General features: G+C 28.5%; 1 protein-coding gene across 1 annotated transcript in view; it reads right to left on the bottom strand.

Annotated features, from left to right (window-relative positions):
• The window catches only part of LOC113370495 (CD151 antigen-like), a 32,796-nt gene extending 12,565 nt beyond the window's left edge, over positions 1–20,231 (bottom strand). Inside the window, exons 1-3 of the mRNA XM_026611167.1 lie at positions 19,944–20,231; positions 18,322–18,543; positions 1,836–2,007 (exon numbers count right to left, since the gene is read on the bottom strand). Coding sequence (XP_026466952.1) covers positions 1,836–1,928 — 93 coding nt within the window. The 5' untranslated portion in view covers positions 1,929–2,007; positions 18,322–18,543; positions 19,944–20,231. The remainder of the gene's footprint in view (positions 1–1,835; positions 2,008–18,321; positions 18,544–19,943) is intronic.
• Positions 20,232–25,457: the final 5,226 nt, after the last annotated feature.

Here is a 25,457-nt window from a genome sequence, read left to right as displayed (position 1 = left end):
TATTTCAATAAAGTATATATTTTTGAATTGTGTTCGATATTTCATGACATTGAATAAACGTATACGCATATATATGATTAAAAACAGGAATTTTTGTCAATATGTATATGGTAAATAATAAAACCTACATTTTCATCCAAATTTTCTGTATGAAAACAGAGCGTTTTTTGCCGATTTTTTTAAAAATGTATACAAAACTGGTAAAAAAATTTAGAATAAAACGATTAAATACTTGAAACTTATAATTAGTAAAAATGTTAATGTATAAATCTCGTTAGGATGGAAAAGTTACAAGTGTCGGTCAAACCGAGTTGAACAGAGATTAAATTTTGAATCATGAGGTATCCATCTAATAAATAGATGACAAATGAGAATCAACCCAAAACTATAATAGTTTTCAAATATTATAGTTTCTGTACAAATATTGAAATTGATGTAAATATTAACAATGTTTACGAATAAAAACGTTTACAGAAAAAAATACAGGGCTTTTCAAGAATATACTATATTATCTTCTAATACATAAGAAGCTCAATAATTCATAATAATTATACATAATAAGTTTTAAATCAACATATGTTATTATTAACTTCCCCTAGTAATAGTAATAGCAAATCTCAAATTCCCATAGTAATCGCAAAAAAATCTAAAATGAAAATTTGTATATATCTTTACGTTTCAGAAGTTTCTGAATATTTTGGCATACCTTAGAAAAAATGGATGTATGTGTGTGTGTGTGTGTTTGTGTGTGTGTGCGGATACAAATTTTCGATTTCGCGAACACGGATGAAGCAATTTGAATAATTCAAAAAACATTCGATTCGTATTGATAAGGAGACGTGCTGATTAGTTTTTGGCGAAGGCAGGTCTAGCCGTTCTGAAGATACGGGGCAAAAAGTGCCAAAAACGGTACCCAGTTTTTAAGAGAACGAGCGTCGGATTTTAATAATTCAAAAAACATTTTACTTGTATTGACAAGATGAAGAATTGATCAAATTTTCATGAAGGCAGGTCTAGCAGTTTCGGAGATCTAATAAAAAAAGTAAAAAAAAAAATGCGATTTGGCGGTTAAAAATGGTTATTAGAAATATGCACATCAAATTATCAGATATTTTATAGAGATTTTAACAAGAAGTATAAATTTTGTTTACATTCCTATGGGTTCCATACCAATGTTTATCCGTTAGCCGCCGACGCGGCGCTTACACGCCAATACACGATATTTCTTCTCTATGCAGTTAAAGCAGTACGATTGCTTTGAAAAAAAGTTCAGAATTTCCAAAATATTTCAAAATAAAGAAAACATTTTTTTTCAAAAAAAAGTAATTCTTTGACAAATTTATAGTTTCTCAAAAATCTAATTTCTTCGAAGTAATTTTTTTTCAAAAATGTTAATAGTTTTTAAAAAAATAATAATTTTTGGTACGGGAAGTTCCAGCAATTTGCCTCAAGGCACGATGCCATGGGCCCCACTTGTTCGTATGTTTCATGATAGATTTTACTTCCATACATTTGCATTTTTATACCTTGCATCATGTTAACCCTTTTGGTACATAACTCTTTAAAATCCAATAAAACGTCACTTAGAAAATTTTTTTAGAAACTTTTGTCTTGTATACCAATTTAAATATTTACCACAAACAATACTTCATAAAACTAGATGGTATTTAATGAATAATTCCATCACTTTGTTCGTAGACAATTTACATGGAAGTGTATACTATTTTCAAATGCAATTATTCTTTTTTTTTGCATTCCGAAATAACAAGAGACAACAAAAGGTCAATAATACCAAAAATGATACAAAATTGATATAAGAGGAAAAAATTACCTACCAGGCACAAAAAGTTGAATATTTGCAGCGCACATTTCAAGAAATTGACGCTGCAGCAGCCGGCGTCGCGTGATTTTCTGCTCCGCGGAGCCATTCCTCTTCTTGAAATAATTGCCCGAAAGATCTACATTTTTTAGGATAAATGGAAATTTTTTGGGCCGATTTTCTAGTTTCTGAAAATACAAAAATATTTTAGTAACAGATTTTCGACAAAAATTACTGATATTTGTCATATTTTAATTTATTCACGTCTTCAACTGTCGATAAATGCAATACATAAATAAATGTAACATATGTATTTATTTCTAATCGTATTAAATTCCTTTCTTCACTGCTTTTTTAATAATTTATTTACTTATTTTATCTTATTTCATTTTAATTCCTAAAATTTTACTTGTTGTTCTTTTATGATAGATATAAAAAGTGAAGCATAATAAAAAAATCAATTGTACACTATAGTAAGCATTAATAGATAAATTAAATAATAGCCTTATATTTAAAAGTCCTGTGAATTACCTAAAATTATATCTTGACTCGTGAGGCCAAGATATCATCATTAAGCAATATTTATATTGCTTTCATGATACACTCAAAACTGGACATTAATTGGATGCAGATTGAATTCTGCAATCAGATTTTATTGAGAATATCACTTAACTGCTTGATAAGCATAAATGATTTGAAATATTACTAAAGTTTATACTACCAAAACTCTTTGGCAGTTAGTAGTCATAAATTTAGCCCTTATATTCAATATATTAACATATAAAAGTATATTGATTGTAAATAATGTTTTCCCAACCACGTTTCTCTCAATCAGTAAAGACCTTTGCATGTAAAAATATAAATGCAGATATGGAAACATAAAGCAAGTAATAATGCCAATAGTACTAAAGTCGTAATGCCTAAGAATAATTAAAATTAATCACAACTGTCAATTATTATTGATTATTTTATTATGTTTCCTGATAAATAATTACATATGGGAGTTATAGGCTTTATGCAATAGGGGTAAGCTTTTGTGTAACAGGATTTCAATAAAGTCTGGAACGATATTAAAATATTATTTTATCTCTATTATATATATATATTTTGTTCAAAATAAAATACAACTAGAGTAGGCAATTATTTTTCGTAAGTGACTGAATTCAAAGACTGAACGAAAGTTATCAAATTTCATATATTACATAGATAACCCCGCAGGAATTTTCTCACAACTAGTATATTTTTAATAACAAAAACTAATAAAAATATTATTTTCCTTGCAAATCTTAAGATAATTTTCCGAATATATAATTATTTTTAAGCTGTCAAATTATTTATAATAAAGCTGTTATTAGATTTGTCAAAACTGTAGAATGATTAGAGAAATTTTTCAAACGATTATCTATAAAGTTAATGCTGTCACGTCTATCCTATAAACTGTGATTGATTCCATTGAATTGATTGATTGTGACAGTAGAATTCATTAAAAATAATAAATAATGAAGATAATTTTAGAGCGATTTAAAATGAAACAGTGACCAGCATGAGAAAATAAAGTTCAACTCGCATAAATTCATTCATTTCTAATTCCATTCGTGATTAATTCAGATAATCCGAAATAATATATATTTTGACATTATGTATTCATATCAAACATTTAATCTGCAAATTTGTCCAGCAGTCATTCGATATGCAGTAATCTCGAACACGTGTTCGATTCGCTAAATGAAAACATTTGTATTAAATTTCGAAATAAGAAAAAAACATATATAAACAATAAAAACTTATGATACTATATGATACTACAGATAGGAGAGAGCAGGGCCGTAGTTAAAAGGTCCACCATCAATATCTCAAAAATAATTAAAGTTAGGAATTCTTTAACAACAATACTTGAAAGATTGTAAAAAGATGTATAACCAGCCTTGATTCTTACGACGTTGCTATCATAAGATATACAGCAATGTTCGAAAATCCATAACAAAACTACTTCCGGCTTCAATGGCCACCTTAGCCTACTGAATTTCAAGCAGTAGTGATATCAAATTTACACTAGAGATTATACATATCAAATATAATATCAAGTAAAATCGCCTTTCAAGGAATTTTTGCAATATATATTCACACCATTATTAAAAATATATCTAATATATAATAGAGAATAGTGAACCATCCGGCCATCTTCTAGAAAACATTAAATTAAGAAATGTACATCACAATACCTTATAGAACACATAGTTCTGATTGCAATTTAAATATAAAGAAATACACAAATTAAATAAAAAATGTTTACTTTTGTTTGTACACAGCTATGGCACTTTATGGTCAAATTTTGCATAGCTTAATTTTTTGCATATGTATATATAGATATTCAATTTTTTGGATATTTTTTGACGGAATGATAGAAAATAGTCATAAGTTGTTGATAGTGCAAAGCTCATGTAACATCAAAGGTTAGCAAGGACAATATTGGCTATTTGGTAGTCAAAAAAAAAATTGTAAAATATGCAGAATCAACTTTTTATAAAAAATAGCTTAAATGTGTGAAAATTTATAAGAAGTTGCCAGGATATCTGCTAACAAGCAAATTTAAAATATTGTTAATTTATATATAATTTATGTAAATTATAAATAAAGAAAATAAGTAACTTTGATTTCTACATACATAGTATATATATGTATGAAAATAATATTTAAAATATTTTTTATAAATACTGCTATTAAATCGTAATAAGTATGATTGCCTTAGATTACTTGAAAAATTTCCATTATCTTCTGAAAATATTTTTTTCATATAGGCATAATATTATTTACAACTTATTCTATATTTCACATATTTTCAGTGCCTATCATTATTATTAATTAAAAGAACTAAAAAAAATATTAAAGAATTGGAATGAAATCAGATAGAAATATATTGTCAATTTTAGTATACTAATTCTATATCTCACATATTTTTAGTACCTACCATTATTATTAATTAAAAGAACTAAAATAAATCATGAAAGAAATGAAATGGAATAATGTATAAAATACATTGTAAATTTCAGTATAATAAGAATACTATATAATAGTAATTAAATTGTATCGCCAAAACTTGGAGTGGTTCTAAAGTTATGGTTCGGCGCGTGTAAAGGCCACAAAAAGTACAAATCATTAAAAAACGTATCAAATATGCCAGGTAAATAATTAATAAATAATGATATCAAATATAAAAAATAAAATATTACAATTAACATACCTATCATACCTAACGATAACTTTATGAGAAGGTAGTAAAAACTTATAACAAATCCATCAAAAATAGATTTTCCTACTCGGGAGAGAGAAAATTTCCTTATTTTAATGATTTATAACCAATTTCATAAGTTATTTTGAACCGTTTTGATATTTGTGAAACTATAGAATGTATGGGATAAACATCTTATGGTGATAAATATTTTCCTTGTGGCTACTTGAAGTAGAAGTAACACGGGCTACTTACTACTACTATTATCATTTAATTGTCACTTGTGATTTAACTATATTATCTTTATATTTATTAGTTGTAAATTATATAGTGAAATAAAAAAAAATCCTTGTGGTAGTTTGTTTTTGAGGTTCTTAGTATATATCATAATTTTACATTATTTTATACTCTTGGGTTTTTTGATTAAGGCAGGTGCCTTGAGATTTCATATAATTCCTATCTTAACAGTTTGCGAAAAAATCTATACTCCATCGATTGCTATTTTTCAACCACAAATTTTTAAAAAATTGGGCTAATTAGCACTTTTCCTACTGGTACAAAAATTTTATGATAAAACGAAATCCTTTACTGACAGAATCAGTAATTATGTATACATATTCTTGGATATAATAATACATATCAGACCATTTATTTAACTTCCCCAAAGAGCAGTTAATGTTTTTTCCAAAAAATCCGATTCGCTATTTTTATGTTTTTTCGATGTCTCAAATCATTCTGGATAGTATAACACTAAAATTTAAAAAATTATGCATTTGAGTGTTTATATGCATGTATGTGTGTGTTACCCAAAATTTGACATTTTGTCAACTTTTTTCAAAGAACAGAACCGACTTCAAAACCCTCATTTGAAGAAACGCGATAGGGACTAGTATTGATTAGATTTGCATGACAATAAGCAGATAATTTCTTTATAATTAGCAGATAATTGCAGGATTTTCGTCAATAGTTCTGAATGTAACCAGTGAAGATATTCCAACTGCTACCTTCCTGTTTGGCAGGGCCGTTTCTTCGTAATTAATTGCTGATTTTTTTTTATGATTTTTACGTAACACTACGATAGTATTCATAGTCATAACAAACATCATAAAATATTATAAGTCTACAAAATGTGATTGAATTATTAAAATTTATTGAAGAATGGAAACATGCTATTAGAATTGATTTGTTTTTGATGAAAAGCAAAAAATTGATTTTCAAATTAAAATTCTGAAAATTGTATTGTTACAATTTCAAAAGTTGGATTTCTTATTGTTATAAGGGTTGATTATGTATATGTATCGAAAAGTTAATGCAACTTGCCTTAAGACAAAATGCCGCTTACAGCTAGTTCATGTTGTAAATTTCTATAATTTATAAAAACAAATACGAATTTTAATAAGAATGAAATGACGAATGGAAAAAGGTGAAGTCAACTAGAATTCTTGGCGCTCTGAAGTGTCAAATAGAAGCCAAGAGTGGGCGACAGAAACGGGAAAATAAAAATGCCAATCGGATTCCCAGGCCACATGGTAAACCAGATTCAATAGGTTCACGGCGGGAATCTGATTGCTTTATTATACAAATATCATTGTTTCTGAGAAGGAGGAAATATAAAGCAGTTCGGAATTTGTTATTCATGAATAGAAAATTTAGAGACTGTTTAAAATTCCACTTTAACTACTCTATAATGTATGAGTGCGAAAAACTGTTGCATTCGTAAGATTTTGGATAAATTTGAATAGTTTATTGGACAATTGTATAGCGATTTGGGTGTGCAATTAATATTGGTTATTGTAACACAAATTCCAAATCTTAAAATTAAAAACAGGTTCGAGGCAAAAAAATAAAGAAAGAATTGCAATATTGCCATTAGCAAAATAAACTAGTGGTATATGGCATCGTGCCTTAAGGCAAATTGCTGGAACTTCCCATATCGTGATAAAATATTCAATGAATATTAAATGTTTAAATACTAATGCATATTATTAAAATAATATGTAGATTACTATAAATACGGTAGCTTTCATTCTACTTATTTTACAGATAAAATATAAGAGCTATGAATTGGACGACGACGTTTATATATGTTTACAGAAAAGTAAATAAAAGAAACATAATCAATCGGATTTAAAATGGAGGACATTGTCTAAAATTTATAAAAATTATATAAATTGAATCGCAAAGTTAAAACTATTTATCTGAAATGGGTAAGTGAGCATTAAAACTTTAGCTAGAATTAAAATTAAAATCCGAATTATTTTCGATATTCAAAAAAAATTTTTTGAAAATTAAAACTAATTAAACTAAATTTGGAAATCTTTCCCTAAAAGCAATCGTTTCATTAACACAAGCATAAAGTTTTTTGAATCATTCAAATCGGATGCTTAGTTATCTCAAAAACTGTCATTTTTGCACATTTAACCATAAATACGAAACGGTTGGGCTTGCCTTTGCCAAAAAACTAAACAGCACATCTCTTTATCAATAGGAATCGATTGTTTTTTGAATCATTGAAATCGATTGATCCGTACGCCCGAAATCGTTGACGAAAAATTGTATCAACACGTACACATACACATATCATTTTTTCTAAGGTATGCCACAATGTTCTGTAACCTCTGAATCGTAAAGATATGTAAAAAATTTCAATTTCGATTTTTGGACCATTACAATAGTTTACCATACTACAATAGGGTAGAGCGAGGTAAAAAGACACAAGTACACCACAATTATCTCAAAAAACAAGTTAAGTATAGAGTATTTTAACAATACTATTTTAAAATAGAAGACCAAAGATGTGTAACCAGCCATCATCTTAATTATTACATTTACTCTATCAGAAGATAAACCGCTATGGTTTAATATTCAGATAAATAGTATTTTGTTTTGTTGTTTTTTTGTTGGTTTTTAACACAATTATTTAGGAAACTTTAATATAATTTTTAAGTTTACGTTATTTATTAGTTTTATAAGTTTAATAGCAACTATATCAATAATGAACAAATCTATGAAACTATATTAAACAAAAAGCCTAAACTATAAAGGCACAACATAAAATTGTAGAAATATGTGTGCTGCTTATAGTGCAAGGTACACCTTACAAAAATAACCTCTTTATCATATATATATTTTCTGTAGCAAGGTAATGGGAATAAAATCGATTTTAATTACTTAACAGTTACTGATACATAAAAATAAGATAATGATATGTTATATTTTATATGTATACGTTAGATAAATATAATAATATAATAATATATCAATTGTAAAAAAATCTCTGTGTGATTAATTACCGTACATAAGTTCATAATTTATTCCGTGCAAAAACTACTCACATCCTATTTATTTTTAAAAATCATTTATATCATTTTTATATTTTATAAACCATTGAGAAAAATATACCATTATAATATAATTACTATATATATATATATATATATATATATATATCTATATATATATTAGGGTGGTCCTTAAAATGGTCATTTTCGAATTTCCTTGCTCCCAGGGGCTCAAATGGTTCCAAATTGATAAGAAACAATTCTCTGAAAGTCTTAGCTCTTAATATTAACGTTTAGATAGAGCGCAATTCAATCAAAGTTTGTATGGAAAGAGCATGGAAACAATTTTGAAAATTAAAAAAAAATGTTTTAGGTATAACTTAGCGACAAATGAATGAGTTTTATTCATTCATTTGTTTGCTAAATTACATCTAAAAACATTTTTAAAATTTTTGAAAATTTTTCCATGCTATTTCCATACAAAACTTTGATTGAATTGCGCTCTATCTAAACGTTAATATTAAGAGCTAAAACTTTCAGAGAATTGTTTTTTATCTATTTGGAACCATTTGAACCCCTGGGAGCAAGGAAATTCTAAAATGACCATTTTAAGGACCACCCTAATATATATATATATATATATATATATATATATGTGTGTGTGTGTTAAGCCACAGCTTTTTGCTTATACCATTAAATGAGATATGTTAGGTATTTTTTTAATTTTTCCTAAGAAACTGAAACAACTAGACATGTATTACTTAAAACAAATGCATATATAATTTCTGGGAATTCAATAAAAATGATATTGCAAGGTAAACTAATAAAAATCTTCTAACAGACTATTTGGGCTGACTTAATTAAAATGTGAATACATACTAGTTCAAGAAGATTTCAAAACAATTTTATAACGCGAGATTGAGTGTTATTTCTTCATGTTATTAAACCTACATCAATAAAAAAAAGTAATTGGTTTCTTACATTATTGTAGGTGTATTTTATGATTATAACATTTCTTATAAAGTAGGTATAAATAAATGTCGATGCATTATTCATCAAGTAATTTCTTGTAGAATAAATTATAATAATTTACATTTTAATTTGTAATGGTAATTAAACCAATTCTCGTAATTAGTTTCCGATAGAGCTGGTCATGTAAAAACGTATAAAAACTAGAGAATGAACTTATTGGATAAAGAAGATGTATAAGATCTACCTATTTTTAAGATGAAAACATATTCAATCAATATAATATTGGAAAAGCTCAATAATGTAAGATCTGTGATAAATCTTAATGTTTCTTGCAAAGGTAAAGAAAGTTTCAGAAAAGTTATTGAGAGTAAAAAAGGCAATGTTTAAAAATCTATAATAAAAGTATTTTCTTACATTGTTAGTTTCTTCGGTTGTGAGCACTGTTGTTTAGTTTATAAGACCTTAATAGATTTTTTAATTTTAAGTTAAAATTAACAGTTTTTTTTATATAACTTGAATGGGATAAAAGGGACCAACCTGGCAAAGATGTAAAAAACAAAAAATAGCAAATCAAAAAGTAAATTAAAGTAAAACTAGCAATAAGCAAAATGAGACAAAAATTAAATAAACAGTTATTCTAACTATGCTGATAAATATTTCTGACAAAATACTAGTTCAAGGTTATATTCATTGTTTCGTCTGTAAAAAATGCACCCATAATATTTACATTTTGCATTGGTCAAATAATGCAGCTATTATTTTGCAAAAACCCTTTAAAATTGCAATAAAACGTGGAACCTGTTTGCTCCCTGGCCGTCCCAATTTACTCCACCTATGGGATAAAAAACCCAGGTTACAAATTTTTGAAAAACAGCAAAAAACACATTTCTAGAATCATGTACTAACAATAAGTCAAATAGCTATTTATTTGATTGGTGTCATTTGTTGCTAATAATTAGTTTGGTTTTGACAATATAATTCCTAAGTCAAAGTTAAATTGGACCATTCTGCCCCGTCCTAACCTATACATATTTATCGAATGGTAAAATTTTCATAACAAAAAGTCTTTAGAAATCAATTTAATAACTAGTGGGGCGCATGGCGTCGTGCCTTAAGGCAAATTGCTGGTACTTTCCGTTTAACATTTTTGAAAAAAAATTATTCTGAAAAATTAGATTTTTGAGAAACTATAAATATTTGACAAAAGTTTACTTTTTTTGAAAAATGGACTTTTTGAAGAAAAGTGTATTTTGAAATATTTTGGAAATTCTGAACTTTTTTTCAAAGCAATCGTACTGCATAGAGACGAAATATCGAAGCGGGTAAGCGCCGCGCCGCCGTCTAACGGATGAGCATTGGTACGGGACCCATAGGAATGTGAACAAAATTTATACTTATTGTTAAAATCTCTATAAAATATCTGATAATTTGATGTGCATATGTTTAATGATCATTTTTGACGGCCAGATGGCATTTTTTTTTACTTTTTTTACTAGATCTCCGAAACCGCTAGACCTGCCTTCTGGCCGATCAGTTCTTCATCTTGTTAATACAAGTTAAATGTTTTTTCGAATTATTCAAATCGGACGCTCCGTTCTCCTAAAAACTTAGTTACCGTTTTTGGCACTTTTTGCCCCATATCTTCGGAACGGCTACACCTGCCTTCGCCAAAAACTAATAAGCTCGTCTCCTTATCAATACGAATCGAATATTTTTTAATTATTCAAATCGCTTCATCCGTGTTCCCGAAATTGTCGACGAAAATTTGTATCCGAACACATACACACACGCATACACACACGCATACACACACACATACATCCATTTTTTCTAAAAAGGTATGCCAAAATATTCAGAAACCTCTGAAACGTAAAGATATATAAAAATTTTCATTTTCGATTTTTTTGCGATTACTATAACTTACCCTATGGGAAGTTAATCAATAAATAATTAATTAAAAGTTGGCGCTTGTTGTAAAAATAGAGAGAATAACTGAGAACCTAATTGCAAGATTGATTGATTCAAATGGTGTGAATTATTCTATATAAAATCAAATCAAAGAGAGCATAAAGGGGAAGTATGTAAAAAAAGAGAGAATAGAATTTGTAATAATATGTAAAATATAACTAGTAATAAGATGTAAATTTGACAAAAAGCTCAACGTTATCGAAGTATGCATTAAGATTACTTATGCAATAGCTTATGCAAAAAGTTATAAGCTCTTTAAAATACTAAAACCCAATCCTTTTAAATACAATACGAGGGAATTTATGAAATGAGTTAGTCTCTAAGCTAGCACAGCATGCGTTGCCCGTTACAAGATTAATATTCATAGTAGTAAATGCATAGGATACCTTCAGGTGCATATTTGCACGATTGATTTGCTGTCACGTGACTTTTTACTAACGAAACTAGTACTGGAATTGATTCTAACACGTACATCACGTACCTTTGTTGATTTTTGAATAAAGAGACGACGGCTCTAGTATTCATTTGTCTCGGAATAATAACGTTGAGCACTTTTACGAAATGACTTTGAAATAAAGATGAGAAATTACACAGGTCCACAAAATACAAAAAGTTGTTTGTTTTCAGTGTGCTGCATATGTTTTTCAAGTTAGTTTTTACCGCTGAACACAAATCGAAAGTTAAAATTTGGGGTCAAATGGCAAAAAATTGAAAATAGTTTTTAAAAACGACCAAGTCTCCGAACTAGTGATTCTTCTGTAACAAAATATTATAATTTCTGCCGTTTCCTAGCCCTTATTATCTTAAATGACTATTGAGTATAAATTAAATGTATAATTCAGCAGGATTAAGGTAGAAAGGGCCGGAAAAAGATTTTAAGTATTATGCCGAAGAATATCTAAATCGAAAATTTTGTAGTTTTTCAATTTTCTTTCATTGGATCCTCAATTTTGACCTTAGATTCTTGTTTAGCAGTAACCACATAGACAACATTTTTTATTTTGTGGGCCTGTGTTATTATTGTTGTATATATATATATATATATATATATATATATATATATATATATATATTAACTTAATAATGTTGTGACAATTTAAAATTTGAAAATAGTTAAATGCCAAATTTAAACCTTTGAAAAGGGTTAAGTTTGAAAGCAGATATGGAGGTATAGAATGCGGCATATTATAATTATTTTTATAATATAATCAACATTAATATAATACTTCATAGCAAGTTTCATTTTCTTCAACAACTCAGCATTCACTGGAAGTTGAATTTGTCTTTTGGAAACTTCCAGATATACAAAAATATTTCTCATCGTGAAAAAGCTTAAAACACTTGAATCAATTAATATATCTAGATATATCATAAAGGATATAATGTATATATGCTTGTAAATTTATAAAAAAGTTGATATATTGGCCCGGAATCCTTAATTACAATAAAGACTAAACATCAAATTTCATGTACGTTTATACAAAAAATAATCTGTTAAAGTAATTTTTAGGAATAGATATATTTCATCGTCCTTATATTTGAATTTTATTCTGTATATCTATGCCATTGCGATTTTCTTCGTGTAACTGCAGTGTAGGATACATTTTGACAATCATAAATTTAAACCCGTATTTAGAAAATTGATGGAAAAATTTTAGAGAAAGATGTACTTTATTCGTTTTAAGGTTCTACCATGCTTTATTGAACTAATTTATTTGAAGATAAATGTAAATTAATTAGTTTCATATGTTCATATATCCAAACCATCAATATCATAAAAGCCAACATAGTATATAAAACTAGTTTATCGTCAGTTTGAAAAGTTTATTGATAGAAATAGTCATTTTCGGAAAATAAACATTATTTTTCCTTTTCACATGACATCCTAGAATAATATTAAAAAGTCTTGCACTCACCACAGTATCGTAAACTTGTTTCATAAAATAATAATCATACATACATTCAAATACATTATTATATCATTCACAAATATCTTGACATGGATTGTCTGATTTATTAACTTCCCGTATGGTAAGTTATTGTAATGGGCCGAAAATCGGAATTGAAAATTTTTACATTTCTCGACGTTTTGAAGGTTTCTGAACATTTTGGCATACTTCAGAAAAAATGGATGTGTGTGTGTATGTATGTATGGATACAATATTTCGCCCACATTTTCGGGCGTACGAATCAACCGATTTGAATGGTTCAAAAAACATTCGATTTCTATTGATAAGGAGATGTGGTGATTAGTTTTTGGAAAAGGCAAGTCCAGCAGTTACGGAGATAAAGAGCAAAGAGTGCAGAAAATAGAAATCGAGTTTTTGAGAGATTGAATGATCTAAAAAACATTCAATTAGTAATGATTGGGAGAAGTGGTTATTAATTTTTCGCAAAGGCAGGTCCAGCCATTTCAAAGATACGGAGCTAAATGTACAAAAAATGGCGGTTTTTGAGAGAACTAAGCGTCCGATTCAATTGATTCAAAGAACTTTCTGCTTGTCTTAACAAAATAATTGATTTTGTTAAAAAAAATTTTGTTTCATTTTTTTTTTTTTTTTTTTTTTAATTTTTGGTATATCGAAAATAATTCAGATTTTATTTTTAATTCTGACTATAGTTCTAATATACTTTAAACAATTAATTTCAACTTTGCAATTCAGTTTATATAATTCTTATAAATATTAGACAATGTTACAATATTTATAATAATCTATTTGAAAACATTCAGTATTCCTCGCACATTTCGTTACGGTACGGGAAGTTCCAGCAATTTGCCTTAAGGCACAATGCCATCCACCCCACTAGTTTTGATCTATTTTCCAACTTTTTTTTGTCAATCGAGGAATTTACAGTCTTTCTAAAAACAAAATATAAGTTACTTTTAGCTAATTTTAAGTGGTTAAATTAATAGAAATTATTTGTTAATTTTTAAAATATTCTTTCCTTCACTCTATTGTCTCTTTAATTGCGATATTTAAAAACAGTGTAGGAAAGACCTGTTAATATTGCTGAGCTTAATAATTTTTTAAATATACCCAAAAATTAAAATATAATAATATGTTTTAACAGGCAAGTCTTTAAAATTGTTTTAAATCATGATTATTTAAGTTACACAATGTCTTTAGATTATTATTTTCTAGTATTTTGCATAGTTCATGTTTATTTATGGGTTACAATAATGTCCATAAATTATTTACTCAAGTTTTTCTTAAAGCATTTCTAAATCAATTTGGTTTCTAGAAGAGTTCAATTAGGGAATGAAACTACTCAGGATAATAATTCATGTAATAATTATTATTATTTCAGAAAAGAAGTTTTTGTTAACTTCGATTATTAATTTAGCTATTTATTATTTACTTCAAAGTTAGATCATTCTTTAGCATAATTATAAAAAATACATATTCAATTTAATTCAATTATTCTTTATTACTCACAATTAGAAAATATTCGCAAAGCCAAAGATAAAACGTTGCCAAAATATATTATTGGCAAATTAGGCGCTACATTCCACCATCGTTTTGTTATTGAATTTTTGCGTTATCTACGAATAATACTGTACAAAATAATTCTGTTGCTCAAAGTATAGTTATAAATATTTAGAATGAACCTCTTATCTTAATATACACACAGAATTCAATAACATATTTAATGTTATACTGCCATAATTTTAAATTTAAACATACATATATGTTCAAGCAAAATATGTTTTCATAATAAAAAATACTTATAGTATATATCCGTTACCAGAATGAATTATTTACACTTCGATACTACATATACTATATTCATCTATATATACCGTCCAAAATGTGATCCATTTCCATATATAATTTATTGGCCTTTAAACCTTTAGCGTTTTAATAGTTCCGTTTTAAAATTGAAATATTAGACGCATTGACCGATTCGTGACACATGAGATTGAGGTCACATAAACAATGTTTTGATTACATTTAGAATTGTGTTACAAGATTTAATAAAATTTAAAATTTTAACACAAAACATCACGTATTGTAAATGATCTTTTAATATTTTTACTTCCAAGAAAGGCAATGAAAGCAATCCGTAACAGTAATAGGAAACGCAACATAAAAGATAATAATAAATCATATTCGAGATTAATGATAGTATCATCATTTAATTATACAAAATCTGTGATGGTATCGTGTAACTCTGAGTTAAGATAAATTGATCAACTTCTATAAATTAAATTAAATCATGAAATTGAATATTGATTATTTTGAGATTATTGATTATTGATCGCTAAATAATGAAATTGAATATTGATTACTTTTTTATGAGTTTTAAAGTACAAGAACCTGAATACCTGAATACAGTTTTTAAGTATACTATATTTATTTATTTTATATGATGCATTGCTATTTTTAAATTAGATTCAATAGTTTTTTTATATAACATCTAGAATAACAGCTCACTCAATAAATCCGTAGGATGGCACATAGGTGGAGTTGCTTTGTAATAATCCATATGATTTGTAGGAAGCACGCACTTTAAGAAGATATCTATCAAAATTTCATGACAATCCGATGATTAATTTACAAGTTACATGGGTTAAAGTCGCGCTAATTTTTAGTTTTTCAAATCAATGAATTCAAATCCATTTCGTGTGTTGATTTACCATTGCTTTTTGATGGGTGAAAATACCATCACAGCCAAAGTAGCGCTTGAAAATGTTATGTGGATTCTCCAAATCAGACAAATGGTGATAGAAGTGGTTTGCTGATTTTAATCATGGCCATACAGACACTGACGATGCTGAACGCTCTGGAAGGCCAATTGTGGTGGTTACACCGGATAACATAAAAAGGCCACCGAATCGTTTAGGAAACCGAAAAGTAAACTTGTCTGAGCTGGCACCCTAAAGATATCGATAGAATGTGTTGGACATATCGTTCACAAATATTTGAATAAGAAAAAGCTCTGTGCTAAATGAGTGCCGGCGAACTCACATTTTATTTTATTTGACCAATAGTATAACGAGTTGATGATTCGTAAGAGCATTTCGAGCTTTTTAACCAAAATAAAACTGAGTTTTTGCACCGATATGTTACCATGAATGTGACCTGGCTTCATCACTCCGGAGTCGAATAGACAGTCAGCCGAGTGGACTAGACACAATGAAAAGAAAAAATGCAAATAATCAGCTGGCAAGGTTATGGCGTCAGTTTTTTTTTGGGATTTGCAAAGAATTATCTTTATCAACTACGTTAAGAAAGGCCAGGCTATCAACAGTGACTATTGTATAACATTATTGAAGCATTTTACGATCGAAGTCGGAAAAACGGCTCGATTTGATAAGAAAAATGTGCTGCGCCCTCAAGACAACGCACCAAAGTCACAAATCCGCGAAAACAGTGGCAAAAAGACATAAAATGGGCTCCGAATTTCTTCCGCACTTACTATATTCTCTACATCTGTTCCCCAGCGACCATATCCTGTTCTCAGATCTCAAAAGGATGCTCGCAGGAGAGAAATTTTTGCCGAATGAAGAGATGATCGCCAAATTTTGTGGCAAAGTTAAAATCGTACTACCAAAATGGTTTCGAGAAATGTTTGATGTTCGCTATAATTGGGATATTGGCCTCGAAGAAAACTATATTGAATAAAAAAAAGAATTTTGAAAAAAAATTGGGCATTTCTTAGTTATCCTAAGAACTTATTGAGTGATGTGTAAAAAGATCCTATTTACCACAACATGAGGTTGTGGTAAAAAGGACCACCTAAACCGGCGATAAGTATGAGCAATAAGAAAATAGTAAACGAAAATGTATAAGTTGAAAAATATATCTTAAAAAATTAATTAAATCAATAGTTATTCCAACTCTGATAATGAATGCTTCAGCCAAAGTTCCACACGAAAGTTGTATCCAGTGCGATCTATATTAAAAATGTGCCCATGGAATATGTATTACAAACAAAAGTTGTATTTATCTCATTTATAATTCATTTATAATCAAGAAACAATGAATTCGATTAAGATAATTTAAACAGAAATACCTATCAAAGGTAGTAAGTTGATATTTTTTTTTTTATTATGTATAAAAATTGTATAAAAATATTATTTTAGATTATGATTTTTCATTTTGTTGTTCAAACTAATACTTAAACTGCATTGCATTGATTAAATAATGTAACTATTATCCCATAAAACCTCTTGAAAATTAAAAACAAAATGATGGATCTTTTTGCTCTACGGCTGTGCTTGTTACCTTGTTACCCCGCCAATGTGGTAAAAATAGTAAAAAAAATCTAATAATTTGATGTGCATATGAGCAATGAGCATTTTTGACCGCTGATGATATTTTTTTAACATTTTTTTTAGATCTTCGAAATCGCTAGACATGCGTTCACAAACATTTAATCGATTTTTTATTCCGTCAATACAAGTGAAATCATTCAATTCAATTAATATGAATCATTCAAATCGGACGCTCCGTTCTATCAAAAACTGAATTTTGCCAATGAACTTCGAAACGGCCGCACCTGCCTTTACCCAAGAATAATCAACACGTACCTCATCAATAGAAAAGAATATTTTCAAAATCATTTAAATTGGTTAATGCGTGCATTTGAACTTCGATTTTTTGTGATTACTATAACTTACCCTATGCAAATTTAATAAAATTTTTTTTCTAAAAACTAATATGTGTTTATTTTGAATAATGTAATGGATAATTATGTGTTGAATACTATTTGGAACTTGATTATAATTAAGTTAAGTATGTATACATACTTTAAATCATGATCATACGCTTTTATTATTGAAAGTTTAATAAAGCTATATAAGGTGTATGCTTTAATTAATTTATGTATTAATTTATATACAATCAGGTTTGCGACTTATTAATTAAATAATAATTATTTTCACATATCCGGGTTATTTAAACAATATAATAATTCTATGAACCAAAGTATAAAGGCATAAGTTTTAGCATAAATATATTTTTATTCATAGATAAAAACACTCGTAATAAAAGAAACAAGAGATAGAGTCTTTGAAAACAAATACTGTGAAACAGACACGTGCTTACCTGGCTTCAATGGCTATTAACAATGTTTTTTAATTCTTCTTCACAAATTCGAACGATTCCCGTAATCCCTTCGGCTGTGACGTTTCCAAAACCATTCATTAGTCAAATTTAACTTATCTGTTCTGAATAGTCAGTCAGAATTACGTAATCTAATCATTTATTCGCTTCCTCTTCTGATTGTATCTTTAGCATCAATTAATAACTTAGCGCCGCCAGTAATAACTTCATTTCGAAATTAATTACATGGTAAGTGCATTAAATATAAACAATCTTCATCAATAAAATTGTTTTGAGAGAAGAACAGTTAAAACTTATAATAAAGTAATGAATTGAATTCTTTGATGCACGGTAGTATATAACATAAATAATTGTGGATATGTTTTATGGTATTTTAAATATTATTATATATTTTATGTTTGAACTTTTAAAAAAATACTGTTCACAGTTTTACACCTATTAAGTATAAATACAAATTAATAAATTTTATTTATTAACTTCTCGTAGGGTAAGTTATAGTAATCGCAAAAAAATCGAAAATGAAAATTTTGCATTTCTCGACGTTTCAAAGGTTTCTGAATATTTTGGCATACCTTAGAAAAATGGATGTATATGTGTGTGTGTGTGTGTGTGTGTGTTCGGATACAAATTTTCGTCGACGATTTCGAGAACACCGATCAACCGATTTAAATAATTTAAAAAACATTCGATTTGTACTGATAAGTAGACGTGCTGATTAGTTTTTGGTGAAGGCAGGTCTAGCCGTTCCGAAGATAAGGGGCAAAAAGTGCCAAAAACGGTAACACGGTTTTTAAGAGAACAGAGCGTCTGATTTTAAAAATTCAAAAAACATTTTACTTGTATTGACAAGATGAAGAATTGATCAAATTTTCATGAAGGCAGGTCTAGGGGTTTCGGAGATCTAATGGAAAAAGTAAAACAAAAAGCCATTTGGCGATCAAAAATGATCTTTAGACATGTGCACATCAAATTATCAGATATTTTATAGAGATTTTTAAAATAAGTATGAATTTTGTTTACATTCCTATGGGTTTCGTACCAATGTTTAACCGTTTAAACGGCGACGCGGCGCTTACGCGCTTTGACATTTCGTCTCTATGCAGTTAACGTTAACGATTGCTTTGAAAAAAGTTCATAATTTCCAAACTATGCCAAAATGAAGAAAACTTTTTTTTCAAACAATTTTGTTTTTGTTTCTAAAAAATCTAATTTTCTCAAAGTAAATTTTTTTCAAAAATTTTAATCGCTTTTAAAAAAATAATAATAATTTTTGTTACGGGAAGTTCCAGCAATTTGCCTTAAGGCACGATGCTTTAATTGCCTTAAGACAGAATTCCACTTACAGCTAGTTATTTATTATTTTTGGGCTTTTACAATATAACTTAGATTTGCCAATCATTACATTTTTTTAACTCTCAGAAGAGTAAGTTATAGAAATGAAAAAAATTCCAGGAATTTGTATTTGCCTTAAGATACGATGCCATGCACCACTAGTTCTATTATTTTTATTTTATATATTAATTAGTTATTATGTTATTTATTATTAATAATATCCATACTGATATTATTTCATTAGAATTTAAAATAATTAATTTTTAAATTACATTTTCTTTAATACATGCTCAACAGTTACTTGTCCATAACACCACTTGCAACAATTAACCTCAGAAATCACCCTTGACACTTGGAACTGAAAACTATAATTTCACTCAACGAAAATTTTCCCATTTCGCATTCATTCCCAAAAATCTATTTCACCCATAACAGGTGAGAAAATTCGTTTTTCCCGCAAATGCCATGCATTTGGCGTATATCACGCGCCGCTTTCAACTATCTACTAATAGCAACAAAGTACATAATATTGAATTTTCGGAAGGTCACTTCGCTCCAGCGCAACGCGGCGTCTAGCATTAGAACGAGCGAACGTGCTTTCGATGCTGCTTCGGTCGGAAGACTGCGGATTCGAAATTGCCGCCGAGAGAGCAACTCACAAACGTTTACTTTGACTAGTATAGTGCGAGGGATAAAGAATTACAATAGCGATAAGTTGACATTAAGGTAGGCGATTCAAGGATAGCCGGAAAGGGCCTCCTACCTTTCCGCAAAATGAGCATTCGTATTTTTTATGATTCTAGAAATTTACATCACCTTTAAAAAATTGATGTATGTATGGCTGTGTGTGTGTATGTTTGTGTGTTCGGATACAAATTTTCGTCGATGATTTCGGGAACACGTATCAACTGATTCGAATAATTAAAAAAATATTCGATTTGTATTGATTAGTTTTTGGCAAAGGCAAGTTTAGCCGTGTCGTATGATACGGCTACAAAAGTGCCAAAAGTTGTAATTCAGTTTATGAGATCTTTTTGGCACGTTTTCTTTCTTTTGGACCTGCCAAAAATCTACCTGCAGATAGGCAGGTCCAGCGGCTTCGTAGTTCCAATAAAAATGTAAAAAATGCCATTTTGCAGCCAAAAATGTTCCAATATGAACATCAAATTATCATATATTTTAATAATAAGTACTACTTTTCACTACATTTCTATAGTATCCATACCAATGTTTATGCGTTAGACTGCGACGCGGCGCTTACGCGCTTCGAAAAATTGTCTCTAAAACAGCTACGCAGCTATGCGATTGCTTAAAGTTCAAAATTTTCAAAAAACTAGTTGGTTTGGTATTTAGCCTTGAGGCAAGTTACATGAACTTCCCGATATGTGTAAATAATCGACTTAATCAAAAAAAATATGTACTGTAAATGTAAATAATATACTTCATCAATCCTACTTTAAATAAAACGATAATAATTTTAGCAAAGTTTGATTTTTTAAAATTAAACTACTTGTCGTAAGGCCGTAATATTAGAGTAAGTTCTATAAGACCATGATGTATATCGCCAAAAAAGGTTCCATGAAAATCGGCTTAAAATTTTTTTTCAACAGTTCATTACAAGAAAACGGCTCGGTAGATTTTCACATAAAATTAATCAGTACTATTCCCAACTAATATCTTTCGAACAGTTTTTGATTTTTTTAAAATCGGTTCGGTAGGATAAGCTTAAATGTGGGCGAAAAGTTTAACACTTTTTTTCAAATTGCAAAGAAACGGCTTGGCAAATCGTCACACAAAACTGACAAACCATAGTCCTCACCGAAATACATCAAATGGCTTTTAAATTTCTAAAATCGGTTCAGGCGTTTTTGAAAAAACGTCGATCAAAGGTCTAATTTTGACAAATGCCAAAAAAACGATACCAATTTTTGCAAACTTTGACGAATTTTTAAAGCTGAACCAGTTGTCGTAGGGCCGTAATATTTTAGTATGATCTAGAAGACTATGGTATCTACCGTCAAAAAATAATCATAAAAATCGTCGATTTTTTTTTTTTTTAAACTTTATTACAAGAAAACGGCCCGGCCGATCTCCACCAGAAACTAATCAGGTCGATTCCCAACCAATATCTTTCGAACGATTTTTGAATTTTCAAAATCGATTCAGAATTGCGGGCTAAAACGTAGACAAAAAACTTTTCACTTCTCTGCTATTTACGAAGAAACGGCATGGCCGATCGTCGCACAAAACTGACAAACAATAGTCCTCATCGAGATACATCGAATAGCTTTTAAATTTTTGAAATCGGTCCAGCCGTTTTTGAGAAAACGGCGATTTACGGCAAAAAATCTGTTGGTGCATACGCACACACACACACACACACATACTTTTTCCAAATTTGGTCTCATTCGATTCAGAATGGCTTGAAACGTCGAGAAAATATAAAATTAGCGAATCGGATTTTTTGATGAAAACTTCTCCTTCGGGAAGTTAAAAAATCGAAATATAAAAACAAATCAAACTTTTCAACAAAGTTATTTTTTTTAAATGCTGAAAGTTCTCAAAAAATAATATTTTCAGATTTCAAAAAAATTTAATCTTTTTTTAAAAAAAAGCATTTCCGGTACGGAAAGTTCCAGCAATGCGCAAAGGCCACGCACTAGTTAATTTTGGTAAAGAAATAACTCTACAAACTAGGTGTAGGTGATATTTTATTTCAAAGTAAGTTGCATGAATAAATTAGTAGGCATGTCATTGTACCTTAAGGCAAATTGCAGTAACTTGCCCGAACCGTAATAAAACACTCGAGAAATGAAAATAATTAATAAGCAATAAAAGTTATTCAATAATTAATAACAATTGTTTTAAATATTTTTACATAGATTATTAAAAATACTGTAACTCTATATACTTTTAAACTGTACATTCTAAAATTTTAGAAAAAATGTTAAAAGTTTATATAAAATTTTAATTTTTTTTGAAAATTTAAAAAAAATTTGGAAATTTAGGGATAAATTTATTTAAAAAAAAATGAAAATTAAAAAACGTTGAATTTGAAAATTTGAAAATTTAGAAATTAATTTTTTTTTTTAATTTTTCGAAAATTTGAATCGAGAAGTTGAAATTCCTGAAATTCTTTTAAAAGTCATTTGTAGACTCTTCACACTTCTTATAGGAATCAAATGTTTTTGAACCATCCGAATAGATTGAATCTGTTTAATGAAAAATGTAAATACATACATGCATGCTGATATTCATATAAAACATTTATAAACGCATACTTATATTTATTTTTAAACTATGTAGAGCTAATTTAAATATGGTACATAACATAATAGGTATGCATAATATTTTTTGTTATGCATATATTATTATTTATTATCATTTTTAACTTAGGTAGGCATAATATTTTTTGTTATGCATATATTATTATTTATTATCATTTTTAACTTCCCGATAAAGAAGTTTACATTATGGCCAAAATTTTCAAATTCCTAACTTTGTTTAAAGTCATTCTGAATCGATTGGCAAAAAGATGGGAAAAAAAAATTTGTATGTAGATGTGAGCTATATTTTGAGCCTTTATCGACAGTTTCTTAGAAATAGCTGCACCGATTTCAAACATTTATAAGCGATTTAATAAAACGTGCAAAAGTGTCATTGATCAAGTCGATTATTTAATCATATCGGGTAGTTCATGCAATTTTCATTAAGGCAAAATTCTACTTACTTACTACTTAATACTTTCTACCTACTTACACCCAGGTAACTTACAAGTGAATACCATATGAATTATTAAAAGTTAACCGTTTAACTAACATGTTGGATAAAAAGCCATATGAATAGTATAAAAATAAAACGACTAGAATGTTATTTAATGTATATATACACACATATATATATCATATATATATATATATATATATATATATATATATATATATGCAGGCTTAACTATACATAACATCGATCTTTAATTAAAATCAAAGAAAATTCAAAACATCCATTTACTTACATATTTCCGATATATGTTCTTTTCATTAGCAACTTGCACGAACGACGTGTAAATATGGTTGCTTTATAAGTTAAATAAATATGTAAAGTCCGTGGTTCTTAAAAAATTATTGAAATCTACTACCACAAATAATTCATAAACTCACGGTGAACAGAATCTTGAAGAATTCACAACTTCAAAATTGAAGAAATTATTTAATAATAATAATAAACATTCCTGGTAGAAAGCAAGACTTGCTTTTGCATAGTAGGTACAGTTTAATAATTTCATGATGCAATTAAATAATAGTTATCTTGATTAATGTAAAAATATCACACCTGGGGTTAGTTGAAACAAAAACTTGGGGCTAGTTGTGACATACAAAAAATATGTACGTATGTTACAGATTCGAGAGAAGAAGATTGAATGAAATATATAGTTTGTAAAATTAAGTAAAATCTGCGTTACAAGAGACCTATAAATTTTATTTGTATAATGATATGAATTGTAGCTTACGTTGATTTATGATAGAAATTTCTATTACAGGAGACATTATATATTTTATTTGTATTAATTATAATTTGCGTTGATGTATGAAAAGAGTTACTTAGAAAATATTCTATTACCGTCAAAATGAGTATAGAATATTAGAAGCATTATAGTCATTTTTTGGCGATATTACTTGCTACTGTAGATGTTACGACTAGCCCCAAACACATCACCGTATTTTTTCTAGAAATTTTTTAATTAGGAAATAATGAACAATTGTGGAATTATTTTTACTTAAAATAGTTACAGCAACCAATCTTCTTTATTTAATTTTTATATATCTTTACGTTTCAGAGGTTTCTGAATATTTTGGCATACTTTAGAAAAAATGGATGTACGAGTATGTGTGTATGTGTGTGTGTGTGTGTGTGGGTGTGTGTATGTGTGTGTGTGCGTGTATGTATGTGTGTGCGGATACAAATTTTCGTCGGCGATTTCGGTAAGAAGCAATTTGAATAATTTAAAAACATTCGATCCGTATTGATAAGGAGACGTGCTGATTAGTTTTTGGCGAAGGTAAGTCTAGCCGTTCCGAAGATATGGGGCAAAAAGTGCCAAAAACGGTACCTCAGTTTTTAAGAAAACGGAGCGTCCGATTTTAATAATTGAAAAACATTTTACTTGTATTGACAAGATGAAGATTTGATCAAATTTTCATGAGGGCAGGGCTAGCGGTTTCGGAGATCTAACGAAAAAAGTAAAAAAAAGTGCCATTTGGCGGTCAAAAATGATCATTAGACATATGCACATCAAATTATCAGATATTTTTTAGAGATTTTAACAATAAGTATAAATTTTGTTTACATTCCTATGGGTTCCGTACCAATGTTTACCCGTTAGACAGCGACGCGGCGCTTACGCGGTTTATATTTTCTCTGTGCAGTTAAAGCAGTACGATTGCTTTGAAAAAAAGTTCAGATCTTCCAACATATGTCAAAATAAAGAAAACATTTTTTTTTCAAAAATTAAAAATTAAAAAAAAAAAAAATTAATTTTCTTTTTCAATTTTTTTTTCAAAAAAAAATAATTTTTTGTCAAATTTATAGTTTCTCAAAAATCTTATTTTTTCGAAGTAATTTTTTTTCAAAAATGTTAATCGTTTTTAAAAAAATAATAATTTGTGGTACGGGAAGTTCCAGCAATTTGCCTTAAGGCACGATGCCCTAATAGCCTTAAGACAGAATTCCACTTACAGCTAGTTTCGAGTTGAAACTCTAAACTCTGTTTGAGTATGAAACTCTAT

Source organism: Ctenocephalides felis, unplaced genomic scaffold (genome assembly GCF_003426905.1).
Source record: "Ctenocephalides felis isolate EL2017-DRISC unplaced genomic scaffold, ASM342690v1 CF-g0.4_SCAFFOLD_01492, whole genome shotgun sequence".
Classification (NCBI taxonomy): Eukaryota; Metazoa; Arthropoda; class Insecta; order Siphonaptera; family Pulicidae; genus Ctenocephalides; species Ctenocephalides felis.
Note: the sequence above shows the minus strand (reverse complement) of the source record. Positions and strands in the feature narration are given on the sequence as shown.